Here is a 26,720-nt window from a genome sequence, read left to right as displayed (position 1 = left end):
AATAACAGTCAAAAATGATAGGATGGGGCTGAGGGGGGAGGGCAAATGAGGTTGGGTAACGGGTGCGGGAGGGGGTTGTCTACGCCGCCTGTGATCTTCCAGGCGGGTCCTAATCATATACATCCCAAATGAAGCATCGAGGGAATTGTCCAATCCGCTAATTTGGCTTTGAGAATGAATCAAAGACGACTCCGATTAAGAAATGCAAAGCAACAACAAACAACAAAATCAAAAACGGCCTAATGAATGATTATGAATCTGATTTAGCCAAATAAGCAACTTTAATGAGGGGAAGAAAAATATATATATATTTATATATATTTATATATATCCTCTTAACATGTTGTTTTCTTGGATTTTCTTGTACTAGTTTCCCGTTGGACTGTCTTTGAAATAAAGCAGCCCAAAAATCTAAACAATATACCCCAAAATAATAATAATACACATTTTTATCTAAAGTTGATTTGATACATATATAAGGTTTTTTTTATTCTTTTTTTTAATTTCAAATATACTGGTAGATGCTCTTTTTTGTGTGAAACCTAGTTGTAAAATTTTTCAAAAATGTAATTATATAATCACTTTATAGCAAAAACACATATTGAGAAAATATATGAAACCTTTTGTGTCACATTTAACAAAAAACTTTTACAAGAATATCATTTTTTGGAAAATATTTTTTATCAAAAATTACATTTTATTATTTATTCTCAAAAACTTTTATCATGTAAGAAGAAAAGTGAAAATTAGACTTTTTTTCTCATGAAAAAAATACACGATAATTCTGGAAATAGTTAATTGAAAATTGGTTAGCAATATTGTGATTTTTTTTCTCAAAGATGACTTTTCAAAGTCAAATTGTCACTTATTTTTAGCTAGAAAATATTTGACTCATAACTCATTCACTTGCAGCCATTTTCACTGTCTTTTTCCGTTTTGCAGCAATTAGCATTAGAATATAGCTACGTTTCATCATCATTCACTAATCTGTTTAAAACAGTGGGGAAAGCAGCTTATTGCAACAAGGCCCTGGTTGATCTCTTATACTCTGCTGCCACCTGCTGGCCGTTTTTGTAATAACTACCATTGCTTCAACCGTTCTCTTCAGTTTAGAGGCTGCATCAAAGCCTTCTGTATGCTCTAGCATAAAAAAACACACACATTAAAAAACGTATAAATAAGTCTTTGGGAGCATGGTAATATTTAAAACAAAACGTTTTTGGGAGCAAATTGGTTAATGTAAAAAAAAATTCTTGAAAATATTGAACTTTTATACCAAAACAAATCCGACCTCTCAATTTTGTAGTGTAACTTTTCTTTTTCATTTCAAGTCAAAAAATCCTTGACAGGCAGTGTGAAAGGGGCTACCGTTTCCCCCGGCAACTGAGAAGAGGAGCACATTTCAAGCATTTCCAACAGTGTCAACAATTGCATAAAAATTCTTGGGATTGTTGCACCGAAGCCACCAAACATTTGCAGATGTGCGTGTCGATTGAGGAGCGTCAGCCCCACTTCATATTTCAACGCTTGCCCCCTTAATCACCCGCGCCTCAAGGGGGCAACGAGCAGGGAGATCGCCGATCCCGAGTGTGCTGCGAGACCGCAAGATAGCGCAGCGCCGGGGGCCTTGCGGGACGTTTTGACAGACGTGGGGAGGGGGGAATCAAAGTGCTTCCATATGAGCACAGCTGGCACGGCTGAAGCCCGAGGCTCATCGTGGCCGCCGCCTCGCGCAAAGTGGACGGCGGGTGTCGCGTGGAAAAGTTCAAAAAGGGGAATCTGGAGTTTCACACGTGTCTGATTGGAGTGATCTCAATGCGGCTGGCTTGGAAGCAACGTTAAAAAAAAAAAATACAATAAAATAAGAGTGTATTTGATATGGCATGATTTCTGCTTAAATGTTTCTACAGTTTCCACACTGGCCGGCTCACGCAAACATGCCGCTATATCATATCAATCCAAAGTGCCTACAGCACAACAGCAGATATTTAAGAAGCTTCAGCTACAAATTCTCTCCAAAAATGAGACTTCATATTTCATTTTTTTTTTTTGAGAGACATTTCATTTTCTTACGAATAAAAAGGCTTGCTATGTAGCTAGCTAGCTCGCTAGCTAGCTAGAGATAGAGGTAGACAGAGATAGACAGATATAAAGACAGATAGATAGATAGATAGATAGATAGATAGATAGATAGATAGATAGATAGATAGATAGATAGATAGATAGATAGATAGATAGATAGATAGATAGATAGATAGATAGATAGATACCAAAGTAGCTCGATGATGAAGAGTCAAATTATAGCCTTAAACTTTAATCAGAACATAACAAAATTTCCCAAGCGTGTGAAAAATGTCTTATGGTCTGATAATATAATATTTTGTTTCCATTGTAGAGTATCTACTTCTTTGCTAGTTGTAACTAAGTGTCCGAATAATTTTGCCCATATAGTGTATTCCCCATTATTCAATTGAAAACAGCTGGTAGAGGAAGAAAAGTAAAACCATGACAACAACACAGGAGAAAACAAAGCACAAGTTACGTGTGCAAATCATAATAGTGTGTAGTACTAGCAGGCGCGGGGGGGCAGGGGGGCGGGGCGGGGGGCAGGCGGGCGGGGGGGGGGGGACCGGGGTGTGGGGTTAGCTCCTTCTGGAAAACTCATAAAATAAGAGCAAGGGAGGGAGAAAGGGTGATACAATAACATGGACTTTTACTCTTGTGGTGCCAGTCGATCTTCACTAGTGCTATTTGGCCTTCCAGCTCCCAAATGGCTGCTAAATAATCCCCCCCACCCCATGCACCCCCCACCATCATCCCTTCACCGGCTGAGGAGATGAACTATGTGAGTCTTAAAATTAGATCAAAATATGGAAATATTATAAAATACTATATTTAAGACTTTTCCTTTTTTAGGAATATTAAAACATCGACTATTAAAACATTGCTAGTCTTTTGGGGAAAAAATTAAGAGAAAAAAGTAACAAAAAAAGATGTAGTGTTATGAGACTTATGAGATTTTTTATTATTATTTCTTGATATATATTTTTATTATTTATTATTTAATACAATAAAATTTTACGTTTTTTAATTTTTGTTTTTAAAAAAAGTTGCAAGAATTTTTGGGGGGAGTTAGAAAGTTAGAATTTTACAAAAACAAAGTTGAAATTTTCAAGAAGCAAGGCTTTAATAGAGAAATATTTTTTTTATGTTTTAGAATTTTCAGGGAAAAAAGTTTTACAATATATTTTTTACAAGAATAAACTTAACATTTCAAGAAAAAAGATCTGACTTTTACATTAATTTTAAAATTTTATTTTTATAAAATTTATTTATATCATATAAAGAGTAAAAAATTAGATTTTACAAGAATAAAGTTGACATTTTCAAGAAAAAAAATATCTAAACTTTTCAACCAACATCGCGGATTTAATCGACATTTTGGAGTTTGACCAAAACGCTTTGAGGCGGGACATGGCGATTTCCGACTATCACATTATTGTCGTGCCTGTACATTGATTATTACTTTTTTGGGTGCATTTCTTTGAATGAAATATTGCAATGGTGTCAATCATCCAACGTTGTCTCTTGAGGGCGGCCAATAAAAAGCCAGTCAGTTATTGAAGACGCAGAGATGATGAGTTTGTGGATAACTTCTTTTTACGAGCTTCACGAATGACTCTTTGACCTCCTCTCCGAGGAAAGTGCTGATGGCAAACTAAGTGGAGCATTTTTGTGTTCCTTGTCCAATGGAAGTGCAGTTTAAATTTAAACACGGTGTCCCTCAGAAGACTCGTATAAGACGAGCTGGAGGAGGACGGATGCAGAACAAACTGTGCTGTAATTCACGGTCTAATTGCAGTATTGGGAGCGCGTTTCTTGCACGTGAGTGTAATTCACGCGTTAATCTGGACGCGGATGTCGCCCCAACCCAGGCCAAGCATGTGGCGTCCCGCTAGGTGGTCGCGTTGGATGAACGTGGTAACGGGGAGTGGCGCTGGTCGTCCATTTTATGAGACAACGGCTGTAAAATGTGGATAAACACGCGCGTGCTCGTCTATTGCCAAAAAGACACTCACGTTTGACCACAGGCTGAACTCGTGCAAAAACTACGACATGACTTCATGTTATTATGAGGGACCGATTTCGCAAACGTGACTTTTTAATGGCTTGGAATGGAATTTCATCACATATATTGTCATCGCGCATGTCGCAAGAGACATAAAAAAACAAACCAAAAAAACAGGAAGCCTGATGGGTTGCCAGAGTGCGCCCTGATTTTCTTAGATAATAATAATAATAATAAATTGTATTTGTAATGCGCTTGACATTTCCAAAGAAATCTCAAAGTGCTGCAGTGTCAGGTAAAAAAATAAAAATTAAATAAATACAAATAAATAAATAAAAATACTAGTAAAAAGTGCACACAAAAAAAGTGCATCACCCTGTCACCGTCAACAAAATAGAAAAACATGACATTTAAAAGGCCATCTGAAATAAGTATGTCTTTAGATCTTTTTTAAAGGCCGCTACACTTTGCTGGGCCTTCTAGATGAAAAAGAAAAGCATAACGAAGGGGGAGGGGAAAAACAGGCCGTAGTCGCCTAGGTGAGAGAGGCACAGTATGGATTTGGAGGGGGAAAACAACAACAACAACAACAACAACAACTATTCAAATAGTTGGCTCCCCACCCACCAAATGTAAAATTAAACATTTATGTATAACGGTCACAGGTGCAAGCTATTCATGATTACAAAAAAAAAAAAAAGACTAAGATAATTGATTTGGATTATTATAAATTGGAAAATAAAAATCCTTCCATGTATGGAACAGAAAAAAATAAACGCAAAAAAAAAGTACCTTTTTATCTAAACTACAAAATCTTTTCCTTTCTTTTTAACCCTTTTTTTAAAAAAAAAATTCCAGCAACATTACATAACTGTTAAGTTTGGCTGCGCTAACCGATGCTAAGCTAATGCTCCCCACGGCTAGCAACCCTCAGTGGAGGTCGAGGTGACGTTGCGCTCGTTCGTTGCTTTTCTGCTCCTCGTGCAAAGTCAACACGAGGTAAGCGGCGGTTAAAATAACACACATGCACGCTCGCCACTGCATTTTTCTCCCTGCGTGACTTTTGATTGTCACGCGTCGTTTAGTGGCTGTAAAAGAGTCTGCAAGTTCCTGCCTCTTGCAAACAGAATTCATCTCCGCTGGGAGTTCCTTGTTTTTTTTCCCTTTCTTTTTCTCTTGCAGTCTGCACTCTGATAAAAAAAAAAAAAAAACAGGGGGAAAGATTTTTTTTTTTTCATGAGTGCAATCAGAACAAGAAGAGTGATCTGAAGTTTCCGAGCTTCGCTTTCACTCGAGCGCGGCCGGCTTGATTAAGAGAAGTCGGGAACAGGAACGTGCAGGTAGGATTTTGGATAAATCGTTGCCCGAGTATGACGACATCCGTTTTATGAAGTCCGACATTATAGGAAAACGTTGCTGTTATGTTTCTGTATCATTTGTAAGCCATAATTGCCTACGTCCGTAATTTTCAAAGTGGCACGAGTGTTATTCAGGCTTCCTCTAGCGGACAGCAAGCATTGTATATTTGTTTGCAGTTCAGTTTGTGTTCATATTAACTTTAACAGACTTTGTAAAAGTCAATTCTAAGATTTGTTTTTATATATATTACATAGGGGGTGTCAGGCAATTACATTTTTTAACCGTAATTAATCGCATGACTTCAATAGTTAACTCAACATTAATCGCAATTGTTTTAATCTGTTCTAAATGTAAAATAAAATGTACAATAAAATGTGTTTTCTAAGTTTTCATACTCTTGTTAATATAAAGTGGGGAAAAATGTTAAACTAAAAGATATATGGCTGCATCTTTTAGTCATTGATAGTGATTTCATAATAATTCGTGAAATTGAGTTAAAATGAAAAAGATGTCCTGTACTGTAAAAAAAACAAAAACGTGTGATATTGATTTGTGTTGAGGTCATTTTTCTGCCACCAGATGGCATTATTGCATTTTCAAGCTGTTGGTGACAGCTCAGTGCATTTTTATTTTCATATTAAGAGTTATCTAACCTTTAAAATGAAGTAACTTGTGAAATTCTGCAATTTTTTACAATTGTAAAATACAACTTGACCCCAAGTCTCCACAAATATATGCATTATTATCAAATTTATTGCTGCTAAATTTTGACTAGAATTCTCCCGGTACAGACTTTCCAAGTGGCGGTCATTTATAGTGCATTTTTTTTTTAAAAAATGGTGGCGTTAAAGAAACTTTAAATTAACTCAAAATTAACACACTAATTTTGACACCTCAACACGTGCTTAAAAAATAATTACTGAAAACCAAGACTAAAAACTATTTAGTACTCAAATGTGGAGAAAGGGCTGTAGTATTTTCATAACCGGATTAAATCATGTGCAGCGCTTGGCATGACTGCCCAGAGGCAGGTTAGATCTGATGTTGGTAATTTCGCAAAGCAACCGCGGTGGGAGTGAAAGCTATTGAAAGCGGCTCCTTCCCTGGCCCTGCATCGTCCCACCAATCTTTGTCATAATATATATTTTTTTGATTGACAGCTGCCATTTCAGCGGGGCATACTTTCAGTGCATTCACGTCCACAGCAATTTTCGACATTTTGAAGACACATTTTATACACTTGCCATTTTTTTTAAAATCACTCAAATTTTTGCAAGGTTGTTAACCAAAATCTTCTCTGCGGCCTTTCAAATTCAAGACATATTTGGTTTCACTTTTAAAGGCACTTTTAGCATCAAAGCTAAGGCAAGAGGCATTAAAATGAGCAGCAAGTTACAAAAGGAGCAAGCTACCTTTTTTTCCCATAATTTCTTGATGCACAGCCTGCATCTGGCACTAAAATGTTTCCATGCCCCTCCCTGCCCCCACCCCACTCACACACACACACACACACACACACACACGCACACACGCACACACCCTTTCCCCTTTATACCCACAACTCCAGCAGTCTTTCCTTTGCCTCTTCAATCTCACAGCTCCAGCCCGGGCCCGAGCGTCCATCCAAAAGGTTCACGTCCATCTCCTCTATGTTCTTTTGACTCGTAAATCTGCCAAGTCAAGACGCTTGCTGGCACGGACCAAAACATAACAAACGCAAAAAAAAAAAAAAATGCTGCTGCTGGATTGTTTATCTACAGAGGCAGCGCAAAAAAAAAAAAAGGAAGGCCTGGCTGTGTTTACTTTGGAGGCGAACAATGACTTGCAGAACAGCAGGACACGAGCTGATGTGCCACTTGATTGAGATTCAGTTTGGGGGAGAAAAAAAAAAAGGAAAACAGTAGCAGTCCAGTCAGGAAAGAAAGCCTGAACGCAAAATATGAAAGTACGCAGAATCGTGGAAAAGTCGCATTGTCACCAGTTTTTAAAGGTCATTTTAAACATTGAGAGCAAATCACCAATTGCTTTTTCTTTGGCTTTTTGCAGGACTTAAATTTGAATTCCTCCAGATTTTTGTAGAATTTCTTCAATTCTTTTTATAAGACAAAAGGAAAAGAAGAAGGAAGTTCAATAACCCTAATTCATAATTCCTCACTGAATTGAGTTCTCGTTTGACTTGATGCACAAAATTTGTGCAAATTTTTCAAGAGACTTTTTAGGCCTTTTTTTTTTGCCAAATTTTGTTTAGAATAGCTAATTATGGTTACTCCACATTTTTCTTTTTATAACCCGGATTTGAAATTAAGTTTCTTCTTCTTTAGGGGAAAAACATGCGCCTCGAAAGTTGCATGAAATAGTTGCACGGCGGTGATTCATGACGTCATACGAGAGTCCTCTCAGTTCAGCAAACGAAATTGAATTCGTCCCGACTTCACAAGACTCCGAATCTGGAATTCTGGCGATTCATTTGCCTATAAAGTTGCAGAAAAAAAGTTTGACATGGTGTGAGACTTCAATGCTGGGTGCTTTGCTTTTTGAAGAAGGTAAAAATCAGAATGCGAAAGTGTCACAAAAAGTCATGCATGACATCACACGAGATCTCAGTTCAGCGAGCTTGACACGATTAATGAATAACTTTTTAGCCAAATGTATTTATTTATTTGTATTTATTTATTTTTTATCTATTATTATTTATTGAAAAAAATAATGTTTTTTTTTTGTTTTTTTTTACTTTTTGCAAAGTAACTCCATTAGAGACTGATGTGGATTGTGAGAGGCGCCGCCCCTCCACGTCCAGACTGCAAATGAACGGCACTCGCACAACTCCACCACTGGCTAATATAACCGTTTTCCGATATTGGCCGCATACAAAAGATTTATTTGCTTGTTTCATTTCACACTTGACGGATGGGAAGGCACTCTGGGGGAGCCATCTAATTGTTTACAAGCCATTAAAAAGTCCATTTACCACAATACTCTACGTGCCCTTTAAAATATCGCCTGTGCCGTGAATTGATGGTTTTAAAGATGCCGAGTGTCAATGGATGATTTCCATTCATTCTTATGGGGAAACGTGTTTCAATATCCAAACAAACGAAAAGGACAAGATTCCTTCCACCGCATTTCAGGATGTGATGGATGTCAACTTGGATCGAAGCGAGAGAGAGAAAAAAAAAAAAAAAACATCCACCGTAAAAGTATGACAATGCATTCCACAACAATGGACGTGTGTACAGCCAAAAAGGCATCAGCCCTGCCAGGAAGCAGCACAAACACTCACATTCAACACGGAATTCCATTCTTTGGAAAAACGCAGCGAGTAAATCAAGTGCTTATTACGTCCAACTTTCTTTCAATCTATAAAGGACGTCATGATCTGCAAGGACACACACAATATGAAAACAAAAGCTCTTACAGCGCACGCAGCCAACTTCCCCTCATGGACGGAAATGTGACGGGGATCATGACCCCCCCACACTCTCTCACTACCACCACCCTCTGGAGTCGCTACCAGGTATCGGCCGTATAAACACTCTGCTGGAAAAACATTCGTCTAAGTCCGACGGTTTACGCTGCGAAAAAATTGCGATCAAAAAAACAAAACAAAAAAATCCGGAGCGCATTTCCACATGTGAACTGCTCGGACTTTTTATTGGATCTCACGCTTCTCGTAATGCGGCCAGATGAGCCGAGGTAAGGTAAAGTCATCTCGGCTTGACTCGGCGCGGCGGGCGGGGGTGACGAAGTTCAAGCATCTCCAGTTTGAAAGTCTGGGAATGACGTCTCATTAAGTGTGCAAAGTGGGAAGGCAAAAAGAAGGAACAGGTGAGATTGCAAAATGGCCCAAAAACTAAATATTCAGCAAAATAAGTCTGAAGTTATACCTATTAACTCATTCACTCGTAGCTATTTTCACTGAAGAAACCCCCTTCGCTCCCGGCTGTTTTACTGGAATTTGACTGGTTTTGCAAGACCCACAGAATATTGTGTTCTATTGCTATAAAAAATATGGAAACTACCCAAAAAAAAGATCAGAGTCACTTCTTTCATCAAGAAAAAAATATATATTTGTATCTGTTTCCGTTTTGTAGCAATTAGCATTAAAATAAAGCTAAGTTTCATCAGTATTCACATTCCTGTTGAAGACACTGTCAAAAAATAGCTTGTTGCAACATGGCCCTTGTTGATCTCTTATACTCTGCTGTCACCTGCTGGCCATTTCTGTAATAACTGCCATTGCTTTTAAGCGACCTTTTCAGGTAAGAGGCTGCATCAAAGTCTTCTGTATGCTCTAGCATAAAAAAATACATAAGAAACGTATAAAGACGTTTTTGGGGCCATGGCAATATTTAAAATTGAATGTTTCTATATGTTTTGGGGACCAAATGGGTTAAAATAAGGCCGATATCGGCCTGATACCGATACAGGGTATCGTGACTCACCCATTCCTATGTGTATGTCGCTATATCTTATTATCACAAATTTATCCGAGTGGTCATTATTTGACAGTAACGTAGAAAAAAAAGTATATTCCCCCTTATCTCATTTGTTCCCAAAAACGTACAAATAAGTTAAAATTTTACATATTTTATATTATAATTTAAAAAATATATATTACCATGCTCCCAAAGACGTAATTCTACGTTTTTTTAAAATGCTATAGCATACAGAAGGCTTTGATGCAGCCTCTGAACTGAAGAGAATGCTTGAAGCAATGGTAGTTATTACAAAAACGACCAGCAGGTGGCAGCAGAGTATAAGAGATCAACCATGTTGCAACAAGCTCTTTTCCCCACTGTTTTCAACAGGTTTGTGAATAATGATGAGACTTGGCTTTATTCTAATGCTAATTGCTGCAAATAGGAAACAGATAGAAACATATTTTTTTTCCTGATGAAAGAATAGACTATTCTTTCTTTTTATAGCAATAGAACACAATATTCTGTGGGCCTTGCAAAATCTGTCAAAATCCAGTAAAACGGCCGGGAGCGAATGAGGTTGCTTCAGTGAAGATGGCTGAGAGGGAATGAGTTGATATTATTGAAGATACATCATACAACTATTCGGATGCCCAGTGAGGTACGCTGGGGTCGTCTAGCAGCGAGCCGTTCTGTTTTGACAGTAAGTCTGCATTATACCAACAGCTGTTTCCAATAGTTTGACCTCCCTCATATTGCTAAATACAGTAAATATTAGAACCAGCTGTCACACCGCAACCGCAATAATAAACATATTGTCAGATTGATCACCAATGATTCAAAACAGAGCATGACAACAACAGGAAAGTGACAATTTGCATATCGTCTCTCATTCCATCACGCAGGTGTGCCTCGTTTTGGGCACACATTTGCTATTCATTTGAGGGGAGGATAAAGAATGGCCTCAAAAAGGTGCGTCATCAACAAAAACAAGGGGCCAACGGTTCGATTTCACCCTCTCTGCCCTCAGCATCGTCTCAGCCGGGCTTAAGAGGTCGGCCAATTTGAACGGTCACTTATTGCCTGTGGAGAACTTCTCAGTCATGTCATGGAACCGGCCGGGACCACCCCCGGTGGCAAAACAGCCCCGGGCTCAAAACTACAACTGGCACGCACACACGCACAAACCACACATTATTGACGCATACCTTTTTCAATAACTCCCTCTTAGACACTTAGTAAAGCCATCAAGAGTAATGAACTTTCAAAAGCAGTTGTGGGCAACATGCGGGCCAGGGGCCAGATCTGGCCCACCGAGCATTTACAATACATAAATAAGAATTCTGGATATGTTTGCATTACTCATGTCATAAAAAAAAAGGTTAATTTTAATTTAACATAAATAATACAATTAAAACATTTATCTCGTCTTAATTAAAATAATGTTAAAAAAATACAAATAAAATGTAATTAATTTGAAAAATATATTTTTTTAAATGTCAAATATTGTACTTAATTTTTTGTTAGTTGATTATACTTAAATTAGTTATAATTACATTAATTATAAATATATATATATATATATATATATTATTTTTTTAAATCTCATTTAACAAATGATAAATTCTTTATTTGTAAATAATGATTTTAAATATTAGTAAAATGTAAAAAAAAATGTTTTAATGTATTTTATATTCTTAAATAATTAAATAATTAATTAATCCAACTTCATTTATAATTCAATTATTTATAAATAAATAATAAAATGAAGACATGTATCTCATAAAGTGTATGTTCATATTTGGAGATAAGAGTCTTAAGACAATACTGCAAGTAATAATTTCATATTAGGGGCCATCTTTCTCTGCATCCAACCAAATGAAGGTTTAATAAAGCACAGAGCTGTGCTTAAAAAGTGAATTAATGAGCGGACAAATGCATTAAGTGGCTCTATTGTGTGTGTGACTTGGACTGTGTGTGTCACCCTCGTCCAATTCCATCCTGGATCTTGATCTCATTAATATCTTCGACAAATGCCAACGCGTGAGTTCATGAACTCCCAAAACAAACAGAGCCAATAAAAAAGTGTCTTCCCGGGATAAAAAAAAAGCTTGCCATGTACTCACCTCAGCACGCTGCGTCCTGGGCTGGCTGGCGTCCGTCTCGATGGCGTACACGTCCACCAGGTAGAGGTCGGAACCCTTCTCCCTGTCGAGCTCCGCCGCCGTCTGTATGACACCGGTGTGGCGTCCGATGGTGAAGAGACGTCCGGCGGCCTTCCCGCTGCTGCGCACCGCCACGATGTAGTACTCCACTTTCCCGCCGGAGCCTCGCGGACTGGAAGCGTCCAGGGAGATGACGTTGGTGCCCGGCGGCTGCCCCTCCTTGAGGATGGTGATGTACTTGGGCTGCGTGAAGACGGGGCCGTCCAGGCCCTGGAGGATGATGGTCATGTCCGTCCTGGAGGTCTTGCGCTCGCTGCCGTGGTCGGTGGCCGACACGGTGAGCGTGTAGACGAGGCGGGACGGCACCAGCTGCGAGGCCAGGCGGATGTCGCCGCTGTAGCGGTCCATGATGAACGTGTCCGAGTCGCCCTCCACCAGCTCGTACTCCACTTCTCCGTTTTCCCCCTCGTCGGGGTCGAAAGCCACCACCGTCGTCAGGATGGAGCCGATTACAATGTTCGGCTCGGCCACAAGAGCATTCTGGGACACAAAAGTGGGGATGTTGTCGTTCACGTCCGTCACCCATATTGTGACATTTTTAAGGGCAAAACGGCGGAATTCGAAGGGCACAGCCTGGTCGGTGGCCTTCACCGTCAACTCAAAGAGGTTGGAAAACTCCCTGTCCACCTCCTTGGTGGTGTAGATGAGGCCGGAGCTTGGGCTGATGCTAAAATGGCCGCCTCTGGGGACTTGCTGGACAATGGAGTACTCCAGCTGCCCGTTGATGTCCGCGTCCGTGTCACGAGCCGTGATGGTCATGACCGAGGCCGAGACGGGCAGATTCTCCGGGATAGATTTGAAGATGTCCCCGGGGGTGAAGATGGGGGGGTTGTCGTTGAAATCCCTCACGTGTATGATCACAGGAATAGACGAGGAGCGCTGGGGTCGGCCGTTGTCCCTCGCCGTCACGTTGAGCTTGTAAAACGACTGCGTTTCGTAGTCCAGCTTTCTGAACAGGAAGATGCTGCCCGTGTTGGGACTGATGCCGAACGTCCCGTGGTTGTTTGCGGCGCTGACGCTGTACGTTATGTCGGCATTCGGGCCCGAGTCAGCGTCGCTCGCCGTCACCGAGGCCACCAGCTCGCCGATCCTCATGTTTTCCTGCACGTCGACAGAAAGTGACGATTTGGGGAAGGACGGCGAGTTGTCGTTCTCGTCCAGCACGCTAACGCTAAGCATGCACGAGGAGGATAAAGGCACGGCGCCGGCATCAACCGCGATTATTTTCAGAGAATACGCGGCTGTCGATTCATAATCCATCCTGCCGACTAACGTGACTTGTCCCGAGCTGCTGTCGATGGCGAACTGTCCCTCCTCGTTGCCCTCAGCGATGTGATAATGAACCCGTCCGTTGTTGTTTTCGTCGACATCAGAGGCGGAGACGCGCAGCAGCTGGGTCATGTTCTGCGCCGACTCGGAGATGGAGGCCTGGTAAATGTCTTTGGTGAACTTGGGTGCGTTGTCATTGATGTCTCGTATGTAAACTTGCACTTTGGCCTGGTCTCTGAGGGGTTTGGGGAGACCCTGGTCGGCCGAGATGACGATGAAACTGAAGGCGGCGGCGCCTCTTTGTCTCACCAGCGACTCGCGGTCCAATCGCAGCGTGCTCGTCAACTCCCCCGTGATGGCGTTCAGCTCCAAGTTGGGCTGCTGAGTCTCAAACGAGTATCTGACGTCGCTGTTTGGCCCGAAGTCTTTATCCTCGGCGTGGATGAAGCCGATCAGCGAGCCCCTCGTCTGCTCCTCCTCAAAGTGAAAGACGTAATTGGTGCTGTTAAACAGGGGACGGTTGTCGTTGACGTCCTCGAGGATCACGCTGACATTGACGGCGGCGCTTAGCGGTTCCACGGCGCGGTCCGTCGCCACCACCACCAAGTTGTATCTGTCCTGCAGCTCCCGGTCCAGCTCTGCTTTAATGTACAGTTGTCCATCTGGGAAAATTCCAAAGACGTCCCCTGTGTTGCCGCCGCCGATGTCGTACATGATCTCGCCGTTGAGCCCCGAGTCTTTGTCGGTGGCCTCCACCGTGAAGAAGCGGCTGTTGACGGGCTCCGACTCAGGGATGGCGACCTCGTAGGAAAACTGGCCGAACACAGGCGAGTTGTCGTTGACGTCGTAAACGCTGACGATGAGGACCAAGCTGGAGGTGTGCCGGGGGACCCCCGTGTCCGACGCCAAGATCTCGATCTCGTAGGAAGTGGCGGTGATCGCCAGAGGCCCGGTCAGCGTGATCAGGCCGTGCTTCTCGTGAATGTGAAACAGACCTCGGGGGTTTTGCTTGAGGCTGTAGACCACCACGCCGTTGGCGCCCTCATCGGGATCAGACGCCCTGGCTTGGAAGATGACGTGACCCGCGCTCCAGTTCTCCACGGCGCTCACGTGCTCCACAGAGTGAATGAAGTGGGGCGCGTTATCGTTCAAGTCTTTGACTGTGATGTTGACAAAAGCCTCGCCTGTGATTTCGCCCGCTCTGGCGACGACCTTCAGATGATAGAAGCCCTGCTCTTCTCGATCTATCTGACCGGATGCCGTGATTTGACCGGCTGCGTTTACAGTAAAAAAGCCTCTCTGGTCGCCTGCGGTGATCAGATAGGAAATATTAGAGTTCAGATCGACAGTGGTGGCCGACACAGTTCCTATGATCGTTCCCGTGCCCACATTCTCAAACATGACAAAGCTGTAAACTCTCTGGCTAAAGATGGGCGGATTATCTTGCGTGTCGATTACAGTCACGGTGACAATGGCGTGCGTGTGCGAGCGCAGCCCGCCGCCATCTGCAGCTGTCACTTGCAGCTGATAAGCGGTTTTCACTTCTCTGTCCAGCGACGCCAGCGTGGTGATTTTACCCGTGTTGCTGTTGATGTGAAATTTGGAGGTGTCGCCCGCCGTAATGATGTATTTGACTGTGCCGTTACGACCCAAGTCGGGATCTGTGGCGGAAACGGCGGTGGCAAAAGTGCCCGGCGGCTCGTTCTCTTTCACGTTGGCAAAATACTGCACGGGGTAAAAAACAGGCCTGTTGTCATTGATATCCCTCAGGGTGATGTTGACTTTTCCAACCGAGTGCAGCGGGGGCGAACCCGTGTCTGCTGCTTGGATGTGGAGCAAGTAGGAGGCCTGCTCCTCCCTGTCGAGCTCCCCGGCTGAGCTCAAACGTCCCGACGCGGCATCCAGGCGAAACAGCTTGTGGATGTCGGGCGCCGTTTCGGGGTCAAATGAGAAACGCACGGTCCCGTTCTCGCCCAGGTCGTCATCGGAGGCGGAAAGCACGAGCAGCTCGGTGCCGGCGGGCGCGTGCTCCAGCAGGGAAACGTGATACGTACTCTGCGTGAACGTGGGCACTTGGTCGTTGACGTCGGTGATGCTCACGATGAGTTTGGTGTAGGAAATCTTGGGCTGCAGGCCCTGGTCTTTGGCACTGATGTTAAGCACAACTTGGGACGCGACCTCCCGATCCAACAAAGCGGCGCTGGTAACCAGGCCACTGTTTTCGCTGATGGAGAACCAGCCCAAAGCGTTTCCAGACACCAGCGAGTAGCGCAGGTTGGCGTTCTGCCCGGAGTCGCCATCTGTTGCAGAGACCCCTTTTATGTAGCTGCCTTTGGGGATGTCTTCGCCGATATCAACCCTGTAAAGCGCCTCCTGGAATATCGGCGGGTGGTCATTGATGTCATTGACGAATATGACAAGACTAGCGAAAGACGAGCGCGCCACCGGCTTGCCATTGTCCGACACCGACACTGTTAAGTTGTATGAGGAAATTCGCTCCCTGTCCAACACGCTGGCCACTTTGATCAAACTTAAATTGGGCACAGGGGACGTGTGCACCTCAAAGTGTCTTTGCTCATTGCCACCCAAGATGGACACCGAGATGTTCCCATTGGCAGTCGGGGAGTCGGAATCGGACACCGTGAGCAGCGCGACCACTGTGCCAATTTGTGCATTTTCGTCCACAGATGCAAACTTGGACGTGGTGGGGAAATACCTGAACTTCACCACGGGGTCGTTGTCATTCACGTCCAACAATTTGACGGTTGCCTCCGTCCTACCGGACAACGACGGCGCCCCGTTGTCCACCGCGTGGATTGTCAACGAATACTCCTTCTTACTTTCATAATCCAAACTTTGTTTGATGATAACAGTGCCGTCTTTGGGGTCGATTTGGAAGGGGGTGCCCTCATCTAGGAAATACCTGATCTCCGCGTTGGTCCCATCGTCCTGATCGGTGGCCGTGATCTGCAGGACGCTGGAGCCCACCGCGGCGTCCTCAAACACGCTCGCCTGGTACTGTTCACGCTCAAACGCCGGCGGGTTGTCGTTGATGTCCTGGATGGTGACGTTCACCTGCAGGTAGCCAAACTTCTTAGGGTCCCCCTTGTCCTCCACTTCGATCAGGAGCTGGTAGAAGGGCGTGAGCTCCCGGTCCAGGCCTCCCGTCGACACCAGGTGCAGGAATGCGCCCTCGCCACTGGGATTGACGGTAATATCCAAGCGGAACTTCCTCTGCTGGTTGCCCTTCACGATTCTGTAGGTGGTGTGGTCCACGCCGTTGCTCCCGATGTCGGAGTCGGTGGCTGTGTCCAGGATGACCTGCCGGCCGCTGCTGGCGTCCTCCTTGAAAGACACAACAATGGATGCGTCCGGGAACACCGGCGCGTTGTCGTTGATATCCAACACCACGATCCTGACCTCGGTGGGGTACGTGGGCTGACTGGAGAGCACCACCACATTGATGACATCGCTCTGCAGCAGCTCCCGGTCCAACACAGACGAGGTGGAGATCACCCCCGTGCTGCCGTTGATGGCGAAAAGTCTGTGGCTCTCACTGAAGCGGTACGTGAAGCCGTCGCGGGTCTCTATCTGACCCACGTAGGTGCCCGCGGGTTGCTCCTCCAGCACGCGGAACTCTTGGCGGACTTGCGTGGACGCGGAGTAGCGCGACAGAGTCCACAGCAGCAGCAGGAGCGAGAGAAGCCGCGCCATGGTCAGGTCAGGTCAGCCAGCCCGGTGCAGCTTGATGCATCCACGCTAGAGCATTTTAATCCAAACTCGGTGAACGGGAAAACTTAATTTGCGACCCTGACGTTCTTTCGCGCTTTTAACTCCAGCAGTGACGTGCGCTCCTCATCAATGCAACATCCACGGGAAGGTGAAAAGCATTCCTGCAGCATGCAAGAAACTTTTTTAATCACCTCTCACGTTCTTTTCTCCTCCCCAAAAAAGGCGCGTGGAAATGTCACTCAAAGTATCCGTGCGTAAAAGTGGATCCGAGGAGCGAGGATGGGCGCGCAGGCTCGGAGGAAGACGAATAACGGTCCACTCGTGCTTGCACTCAACATTGGCCCGCGACTCGGCAAAGTCTCACTACAAAAAGTTGGAACAAAGCTGGAGTCGGGGCAAGCTCCCTCCCAGCGGCGATCCCATTGGATGGGGCTGAGCGCGCTCGCACCGCCTCCGTCACTTTCCATTGTTACGCGCGCGCGCGCGCACACCCAGACACAGACACACACACAAACACACACGCACACACACACACGCACACGCACACGCTCACACACACACGCTGTTCCCACTACTACAGGAGCTGTCAATCATGTTGCAAGCAGGTAATTACACCCCTCACACAACTCATTATTACGCCTGTAAATCACAGTGAGTGTAAAGTGAAACTCCCAAAATATCAAAGCAATAACTTTTAAAAAGATTAAAATACAAAAACATTCACCAAAATGTAATAATCACATATTCAATCATATAAAGTAAGAAAATATGTTGCATTTTTTTTTTTAATAATTACAATTTGTAACATGATTTTGTTGGATGATTTAACATAACAGCTAGAAAATACAGTACATTCAGAGTGAAAAATTGATTAAAAAACACGTTTTTTCTTTGTCAAAGTTATTTTTTTCTTATAAAAGACAGTTTCCATACTTGTATCACCAGAGTTTCAATTGACGTGGTGGTGGGACACTTTTAAAGATGGGTAAGTAGCAGCATCTAGCGGCCAAAAGGTGCTACAGCAACAGTCGCAGAAAAATGTACAGTATAAAATGTTGTATATGTAGGTGAAAACATTTTTATTATTATTAGTGACCAAAATATAAAAATATTATTTTCTAACTAAAAAGAACTAAAAATTTGAATTGACCTTTTCATTTAACTTCATGCCACATTGCTACTAAAGTTGACCTTCAAAGTGCAAGTGCAATCATCCAAAACAACAGGAAGATATATCTAAATGGAAAATAAGATCAAAATTGATGGTCCAGGAACAGGATCAACAATCTAAATGGAATAATAATGATAAATGTAGTATGGATCTACTTTTCAAAGCGCTGTTATTCGCTCCTCAAATACCGCGTCACTGCGTGCATGTGCGGAGTAATATGTTTTGACTTGTCTGTGATTTGCCTTAGTTGATTGCCGTCGAGTTTGCTTCTTCATTAAGTTGTTGAAGACACAACGATCAATATGACATAATTATAATGTTACAGTATATAATATCACAACGATTACAAATGACTTACTGCAGTTACAAACTTACTCAAGTTACTGACGTTAGTGCTGTTACTTAGCAATGTTGTTAATGCCGCAATGAGACAGCTCACTTTCTGTCTGGATGCAAAGTAGGACACGAGTCAATTTAAGTAATTGAATTAGGGAAGGACTGACACAAGACGAGACAGCGTCAAGGCAGATTATGTCACGCAGGACGCTAAACCGGCCAGCTCACAGGCAGGCAGGACACTTTTGATGAAGCCACTGCACTTGCTTTGTTGGGGATAAGCATCGCTCAAGGACAACAAACACACATAAACAGCCTTCCTTCATCTACATGCCAACCATACAACCAAATGGGCAGTTCAGGAACAAGGAAAAAAAGACAAATGGAATGTCCAGGAACAGGACCATGTGTAAAGATTAAAATGCTGGGCGTAGGATAGTGAATAACAACCACATTGATGGGCCAGTAACAGAAACAAAGATCCAAATAGATGTCAAGAAGCAGGAAAAAAGAAAAATAGATGGTCCAGGAACAGGATCAATGATACAAACGGTTGGAAAAGTAATAGATATGCAAATAGCTGATCCAGGGACAGGAAGGGTGATGCAATCACTGAATAACTGTGGCGCCCTCTGGTGGGATCTTGGTGATGTTACATTTCATACTGCTAGTGCAACATGCAAGTGCGCATATTTGCTTTCCTATGTGTCACATCACTATGTGCTAGCATGCGAGCTAATACATTTTGCGTTCATGATTTGTGTACATGCTAGATGCATGCTTACGATGCTTTATGATTTTCTCTGTATTTGGATTTTGCTATTCTTGCCAGGTGGCTGATAGCATTTCAACACATTGGGAACCGTTTAGGAGTTTGCTGAAGGACGTTGGCCAAGGTCCAATCCCGAAGCGCTCAGATGGGCTGTGGGTCCTCGCGCATCGTTTTGATTCACAACTGGCCTCAATTCCTGCCTCTCAGTCTACTAAAAACAAAAATGAGTTTAGCACAAGTGTATTTTCTCAATGATGTTTTTTTCTTTAACCACAAACCAGGAAGTCAAATGAGGTCCGTAAATACCTTCTGTAAAGTTTTTTTCCAGACACGAGTGCAGACCTTGTTAGTTGGTTTTCTCTCAGATAAAATCCTATTTATATTATTCTATTTTACATATTTTAGTATTATTTATTTTTTCTCACTGGGTTCATTTTTTATAACATATTTGCCTCGAAGCAATTTATTTATTTTGTTAGATTTTTCTATTTAGTAATTTTTCTAAAAAAAAATGTTTTTACCCAGCCCATATATTTGTTTGTTTTTTACATTTTTGTTTGACTTTCAAAACTTTTTCTATTTTTATGAACATATTTATTATTCATTAGTCTATTTTTTCCTTTTTCCATTAAAATAAGTCGTATCAGTAGTCATGACTTTTTTTTAAAATTATATATATATATATATATATATATATATAATTTCACATAGGGTTAGGGTTATGAATTTCTAAATTGAAGACTTTTTACTTTCATTATTTAGTTGTCTCTTGTGGCATTTCTAAATGTAATTATCTATCCTATTCATTTTTGTTTTTAAAATATAACATTTAATTCATTCATTCCTTACAAACTATTCATATCCGACTTGTGCAGACTTTCAAGTTGTTCTTTTGTTTTTACAATTAAGGATAATGTAATTCCAACAACGATCAACAGGTGTCACTGTTGCTTTGTTTTAAACGTCCCTGCTTGCAGTGTCATCGTTCACGTGATTGTTTGCAAGGTCTTTGCACAGTTGGAAGTCAACAGAAGCACATTCGTTGAATGTTATTGTAATAATGGGCAATCTAAAACGATTAATGCAAAAAAGCTAAATTATTTTTTTTCTCAGAAAACTGTGATAAATCTTCAGCATAATTATGTGGACATCTACAGCTTCAACCGCTGCAAATATAAAGATAACGAAAAAATTTGTAATTTTATGGACATGAATGTTTTCCTCTCCATAGGTGCTTATTACAGCTTAATGTTGCTTAATGACGAAAACGCTTTTCGTGTCCATAAAATTAATTATATTGGGGCTGTTGTTCTGACGTTTTTAGAGGTTGAAGTGGGCAAGTAGGCATGTTTATGCAAATGATGGTGACGATTGATAGTAGTTTTCTGACATGAAGCACCCTTAAAGTTTTCACACTTAGGTTAAGCATTTTAGACGGTCCCTACTAATAAAACAAAACAAAGAATGTAGTGACTGGGCAGTATTGAAATTGTCTTTAAAAAGTACCGTTTTCCTCGAAAGTCACGTTTTGGTAAGCGAGTGTCCTCTCCTGTCTTCTCAAAGCAAAATCAATGCATCTTGTCTGCTTTAGATATAATGCAGCGTTTTCCTCCAGGGACTCACAGGACTGTGCTGCGTGTGTGTGGGTTATTGTTGAATTCATCTAAGCTATTTTTTGCATTAAGATTTTAGCAGCGGACTTGAATACTTGCGGAGGAGCAATGGTGGGAGCTTACAGAGAGGATTATGTTCCCCGCTCAGGGGAGTCAATAAACACCGACTTTGAGGAGGTGACGGCCGATTGGCACTTTATTGTCATTCATCTCCGCCAGATTTGAAAGCATTATGGTTTCTCTTATTTCAATAGTCAAGTTTCCATTTAATTGTTTCAAAATTTGCAAGCAAATTTACTGAAAATGCGCAAAACGGACTGTTTGATCAACTATAGCGTTTATTTGCTGTTATCCATCTAAAATAGCAATAATATTCGCTTCTTTAATTAATTCCAAAAAGATTTCCGTTTCGTCCCCCCCAAACATACCTTACTTTATCGTCCGACATTGCTTTATTACAAACGTACGTGTGATGTGATATCCGGTCAAAACGTGTGACGTGTATTCGGTGTTGCCAGCGGTTATTCGCAACACCTTCTCCACAGCCAAAATTTGCATTTTTCTTTTTTCGATACGCTTCGAAATCCACCCCCTCTAAGCGTAAAAACATTTTGCGAATTTTGGGCCCTTTTTTCGAAATTCTAACGTAGCATTCAGTTTTATTTTCGCATTAAAAAAAAAAAAATTCGAATAAGAATTGATGGATGGAAACCAAACTATTGAGAGCACGAACATACTTGCCTGTATTTGACGGATGGACAGACAGACTAACTGATGAACAGCTATCTAAAAAAACAGTTAGATGGATGAAAAAGGACAGGACAGTCCAACCTTTGGTCGGATACATCACTCGGAAGTCAGGCAGACAGGATGGATGGATGAATGGACAGACGGATGGACACATGGACGGACAGAAAAAAATAGTGGGACAGACCGACTGACTGACAGATAGATTAATAGATCAATGGATGGACAAACAATGGAAAGACAGATTCATGATCATAAAAGCCTCACTGATGGACAGACAGCTAAATGGAAATGACAGACAGAAAGACAGCTATATGTCCAAAAAGTCAGACAAATTGACAAACAGAGACATGATGTAGAGGATACGTGCAGCTCATAAACCCGCATGAGGGTGCTTGCTTTGAAATAAGACAATAATCCTCAAAGGTTTAGGAGATTCTAGTCAAGAATCCTCTGGGCAGAAACACAAACATGCATCGGTAAGAATAAAATCGTGTCTTGAAAGCGTGTAAATCATTTCTTTGCATTGAGCCATCACTTTTAAAAGAGCTCCTCCGGTGCTGCAATTACTTTGGGATCCATGTCATGTTTGGCAAGATAATCGCTGTGAAAGTGCAACCGCCGCGCCATCAAATATACGCGTAAAAAAGAAAATCTCTGACTTGGGGCAACACTTCAACCTCACGACCGGACTCGCAAAATGTGGCGATCACGTGTCACGAATGGTAAGTCGAGGTGCCGGGGCGACCCCCGAGGCACGCATTAAGTCAAACCCGACATCAGTTGCGTTTACGGTATCGAATCCCTCGTTGACTGTGAAGCGCCTGAAGGAAGCATAAATCAGAAGCTGCACTCAAGACTCGGGCCTCGAGCGATGTTTAGAAAAAAAGCCTTCTACCGGTGACACTCGCTTTGAAGCAAAACGTCCGTCTCCTTATAAGCTCCGACAGAACCTCCACACTCAGGTCCATTTGGGTTGCGTGCAATGGAGATTGTTGAAAAAAAAAAACGAAAAAAAGAAAGTCATTCCGCTGAGGTCGCGAGTTGCGCAGTTTCCGAGCCTTAACTAATCTATGATGCATGCTGTGCGGTGAGATTTCCACTCTGGAGCGCAGAAGCTCATGTTAGCCTTGCGAGTCTTTAATTCGACAAGGAATCCGAAGGAGACTTTGCTGCCTTACTTGTTCCCCTTTGTGTTTTCCGGCTTGGTGACAAACCACCAAGAACACTTAACACGGAATTTTAAGGCCTGCGCAGTTCATCTCTTTATAGACCAAAAAATATGTTGAAATTCTCTTGCGCGTCCTTGTCTGGTCTTCACTAAGATGTCCACTGACAGACGGATAGAAAGACAGACAGACAACCCACTAACAGACAGTACTGACAAAGTGGCAAACTTTATTTCTGCTTTTTCACCAACGTAAAGTACGCTCAGAGCAAGCTCCACCATTAAAACCGATGCATTATTATTATTATTATTCTCATTTACTCCCTTGGACCAACACTGCCCCCTGTGCCAAAGCACGGCACTGCACCACTCTATACCCCACTCTTATATATACCACTCTTTAAAGGGTCAGGCTTGGCCTGTAACACATGTAACTATACGTCACCCCCCCCCCCCCCAAAATTGAAACACATGAAGTTGCGCAACTGTCATGACGTGCACTTAATTGCTAAGGTAAAGATTAAGTTCACTTGCATGCACAAAAGTAGAGTGTGTAAAAGTAGAAAAGCACAGGACAACCTTTTGCATGTATTGACAATGACAAGCAAATCAAGTTTCAACACTGTGTGCCCGCAGCGTCCATAACGGCCCATAAATCTACTTTTATCACTCTGGCGTTCCCAGGGAAAGAACGTCCCCCTCTGCGGAGCAGTGTGAGGTATCAGGTGTCCCTCACCTTCGCAACATTGCTCCCGACAATATCTGCGCCGTCAGGACGGCACGATCGCGTTTCATCTTTTGTTTTCCACCGTTTCCCTGATTGGTGCGCCACGCTCGGCTGACGCAGGAAGCGCGCCGTCAACACTTTCACACGCTCGTAATAACCTGGCGCCGCCGCTTCACAAACGTGACGTGCATCCCGAGGACATGCCACAGAGATTTTTACAATCAAGGATCAGGTGCTCCATGGTCGGAATAAACGGTTCTTTGTGTTATACATCTGCAACGGACAGCCAGAGGTGGCAAAGTTCGAATGCTGTCTAGAATTTGTGAGAAAAAAACGTTCAAATTTGCGACTATAAACTTAATAATACACGTAGCGTAGCTATAGTCTAATGTGAGGATTCGTTGGTGGTTAATGGGACACTGTTGATAAAATCAAAAGGCAGGATGGAGACGGATTCATTCTTAATTTAAACTTTACTCCTCATACACGACAGCTAGAGCGACAACACTTCCTGATCCCCTGTCAGCTGACTAACCGCTAACCAATCAGAAGCGAGCATACTTAAGGTCAATGCAAGTGAATGACGGAGAGCAGCAGATTCGACATTCGGTCAATTTAGCTACTTGTACAAAAAAAAAAACCAAAATGTATGAATGCGTAAATAATTCTGAAAACATAAATAAAAAAAATAAGTTTTTTTCCCCCACCCTCTAAAAAATATATTGTCATACATGGCCCTAATACGCCATCTTAAAAGAAAGAGATATTTGTTCAAAAATAGACTCCGATCAAGTAAAATTTCTGATTTAACTTTTACTTGAATTTGTGTTTGATCTTTTGTCCTGCTAAATAAATGAAGTGCATCAGCGACTGGCCCTCATTATCGGTATCTGAAGCTCAACACAAAGCAAAAGAAAAAATAAAGAATCAACCGGTTTGCTTGTACCACAAAATTGGGGAATACCGTCCACTGCATACTAAAACCGATTAATAAAAAAGCTTTAGTTTAGACGAAGAACTTGGCTTCTCAACAATCGCTGGCAATAATGAGTCACGCAATTTTCATCTAATCAAGCCTTTCCACTCCCACTCATCACAAAGGACATCCACCGCAAGCTATTTAGCCCCTCCAATAAAATAACGACCTTGATGGGCGTACGAATGCGTGTTCTCGACCGCCAACGTGATTCCTCTGTCAGTCCAGTTCAGGGCCGCCGTGGAAGGAAGCCTTCAGGCCGGCAGCCAAAACAGTCGGTGGCCGCTCTACGAAATGACTCACGGAGAAATATGCGCTGTTGCAACTGCCCGTGCGTTTTGGGATAATTAAAGGAGAGGTTTTGGGAGGGTGTTTAGGCCAAAACATGATCACATAGTCGGGGAACAACGGCGGCCGTGATGAGCGAGAGATTAGTGTTTGATCTCCTCCAGGCCTTCTCATCATGCGTCAGATGGAGCGCTTGGTGGGGCAACTTTGAGATGCAAGACTGCCCCCCCCCGGGGTTCCTGTTGCCACCCACCACCATCACAACCTGTCATCTCACTCCACCAACTGGATCGTCCATCTCCCGACAGTGTCATGATATTTGAATTTTGACTTTCGCCATCACATCAGATTTCTACAGATGATGCCGTTATATTTGCAGAGTCAACGGATGCCCTGTTTGGACCTGTCTTGGAAATGCCAAGGTTTTGGACTGCACAAGTCCAAGTTAGATCAACATTTCTGGGGACTTCTCTCAGGCCTGTACTCGTGGGAGTGTGGAAATCAGGTTGACTTACATCCAAGCTGACAAGACGTCTGGGCAAAGCATGTGTGGGTAATAAAAGTCCATGAATCAAAAAAAGGGATCGGCATTTCAAAGATTTATATCCATGATTCAAGTTTTTAGAATTCTGGTTTGAAACCTTGGCATTAACCAGTTACCTTAGACATAGACTAGACTCCTTTGGTACCTGAGGTAAATCCATGGACTTCAAGCAGTCACCGTCTTGATGAGACACAAGGCAAGTTAGCGGATTCTAACGTGGTTCACTGACCCGAGTAAGCAAAGTCATTTGAAACCCAGTGAACTCAAGATATTCACTTAACTCTTTGACTGCCAAAAACGTTAAACAACGTTTAGTAAAATCCTATGGAGGAGTGCCAAAGACGTTAAAAGACGTTTGTTTCAAAACAGAGGTGAAACTAACCATTTTCTATTGTTGATTACTGAAAAACGGAATAAGGTAGAAACAAACTTTTTTTTCTGATGAAAGATGAGAGTCCAATCTTTCATTTGGTAGTCTGTGTGTTTCCATAGTTCAAACACATAATTTTCTGTGGACCTTGAAAGATCAGTCAAAAATGCTTAAATCGGCTGGCACCCACGGCATCCCTTTTCTGAAAACATCTGGCAGTCAAAGAGTTAAATCGTGTGATTGACTAGAGTTAATAGACTCACGGGAAATTCTGCTGACTAAGATGATTCAGTTGAATCAGAAGACTGACTTAACTTAGTGGAAACCCATTTAAACACACAAATACTTTTTGTTGATTCGGATGACTGATTCAAGAAAACTGACTCACCGTAAACACTGCACGCTCCGATGATTCAGCTGAATCATGTGACTGACCCGAGTTAGCCTCAGTGGCAACACCACTGACTCATATGATTCAGTTGACTCGGGAGGCTGGCTTGAGTTAGCTGTCACACCAGAAACACTGAAGACTAAGAACATTTCATTCACTGGATCGATTTAGCGAATAAGCCGGAAACATGGATGACTCAAATGGTTCACTTCAATCAGGAGACAGATTCAAGTAATCGCACTCACTGGAAAACCCGGTAGATTTGAATGATTCAGTTGAATTGGGTGACTGATTCAAGACTTACACTGCGGACTCAGTTGGTTTTGTTCACTGACTTAAGTTAGCAGACTCACCGTTGACGAAAACGTTTCAGTTGGATCAGGAGTCTCACTCGAGTTAACAGACTCACTAGAAACACAAAAGACTTGCATAGCACATGCGATTCACGGACTTTATAATGCTACGTCGTTAGCTGTCACGACCTCTTTGTGACGCCATCTGAGCAGGGTGTTGGAGGCTGCAGGTGTTAAGACCAGCCCTGTACC

The 26,720-nt window shown here is 42.6% G+C and overlaps 1 protein-coding gene across 2 annotated transcripts in view; it reads right to left on the bottom strand.

Annotated features, from left to right (window-relative positions):
* The window catches only part of fat4 (FAT atypical cadherin 4), a 108,486-nt gene extending 91,084 nt beyond the window's left edge, over positions 1–17,402 (bottom strand). For both annotated transcript variants that reach the window (XM_077578028.1, XM_077578029.1), the window contains exon 1: positions 11,973–17,402. In XM_077578028.1, coding sequence (XP_077434154.1) covers positions 11,973–17,054 — 5,082 coding nt within the window. In that variant the 5' untranslated portion in view covers positions 17,055–17,402. The remainder of the gene's footprint in view (positions 1–11,972) is intronic.
* Positions 17,403–26,720: the final 9,318 nt, after the last annotated feature.

This window comes from Vanacampus margaritifer, chromosome 10 (assembly GCF_051991255.1).
Source record: "Vanacampus margaritifer isolate UIUO_Vmar chromosome 10, RoL_Vmar_1.0, whole genome shotgun sequence".
Classification (NCBI taxonomy): domain Eukaryota; kingdom Metazoa; phylum Chordata; class Actinopteri; order Syngnathiformes; family Syngnathidae; genus Vanacampus; species Vanacampus margaritifer.
Note: the sequence above shows the minus strand (reverse complement) of the source record. Positions and strands in the feature narration are given on the sequence as shown.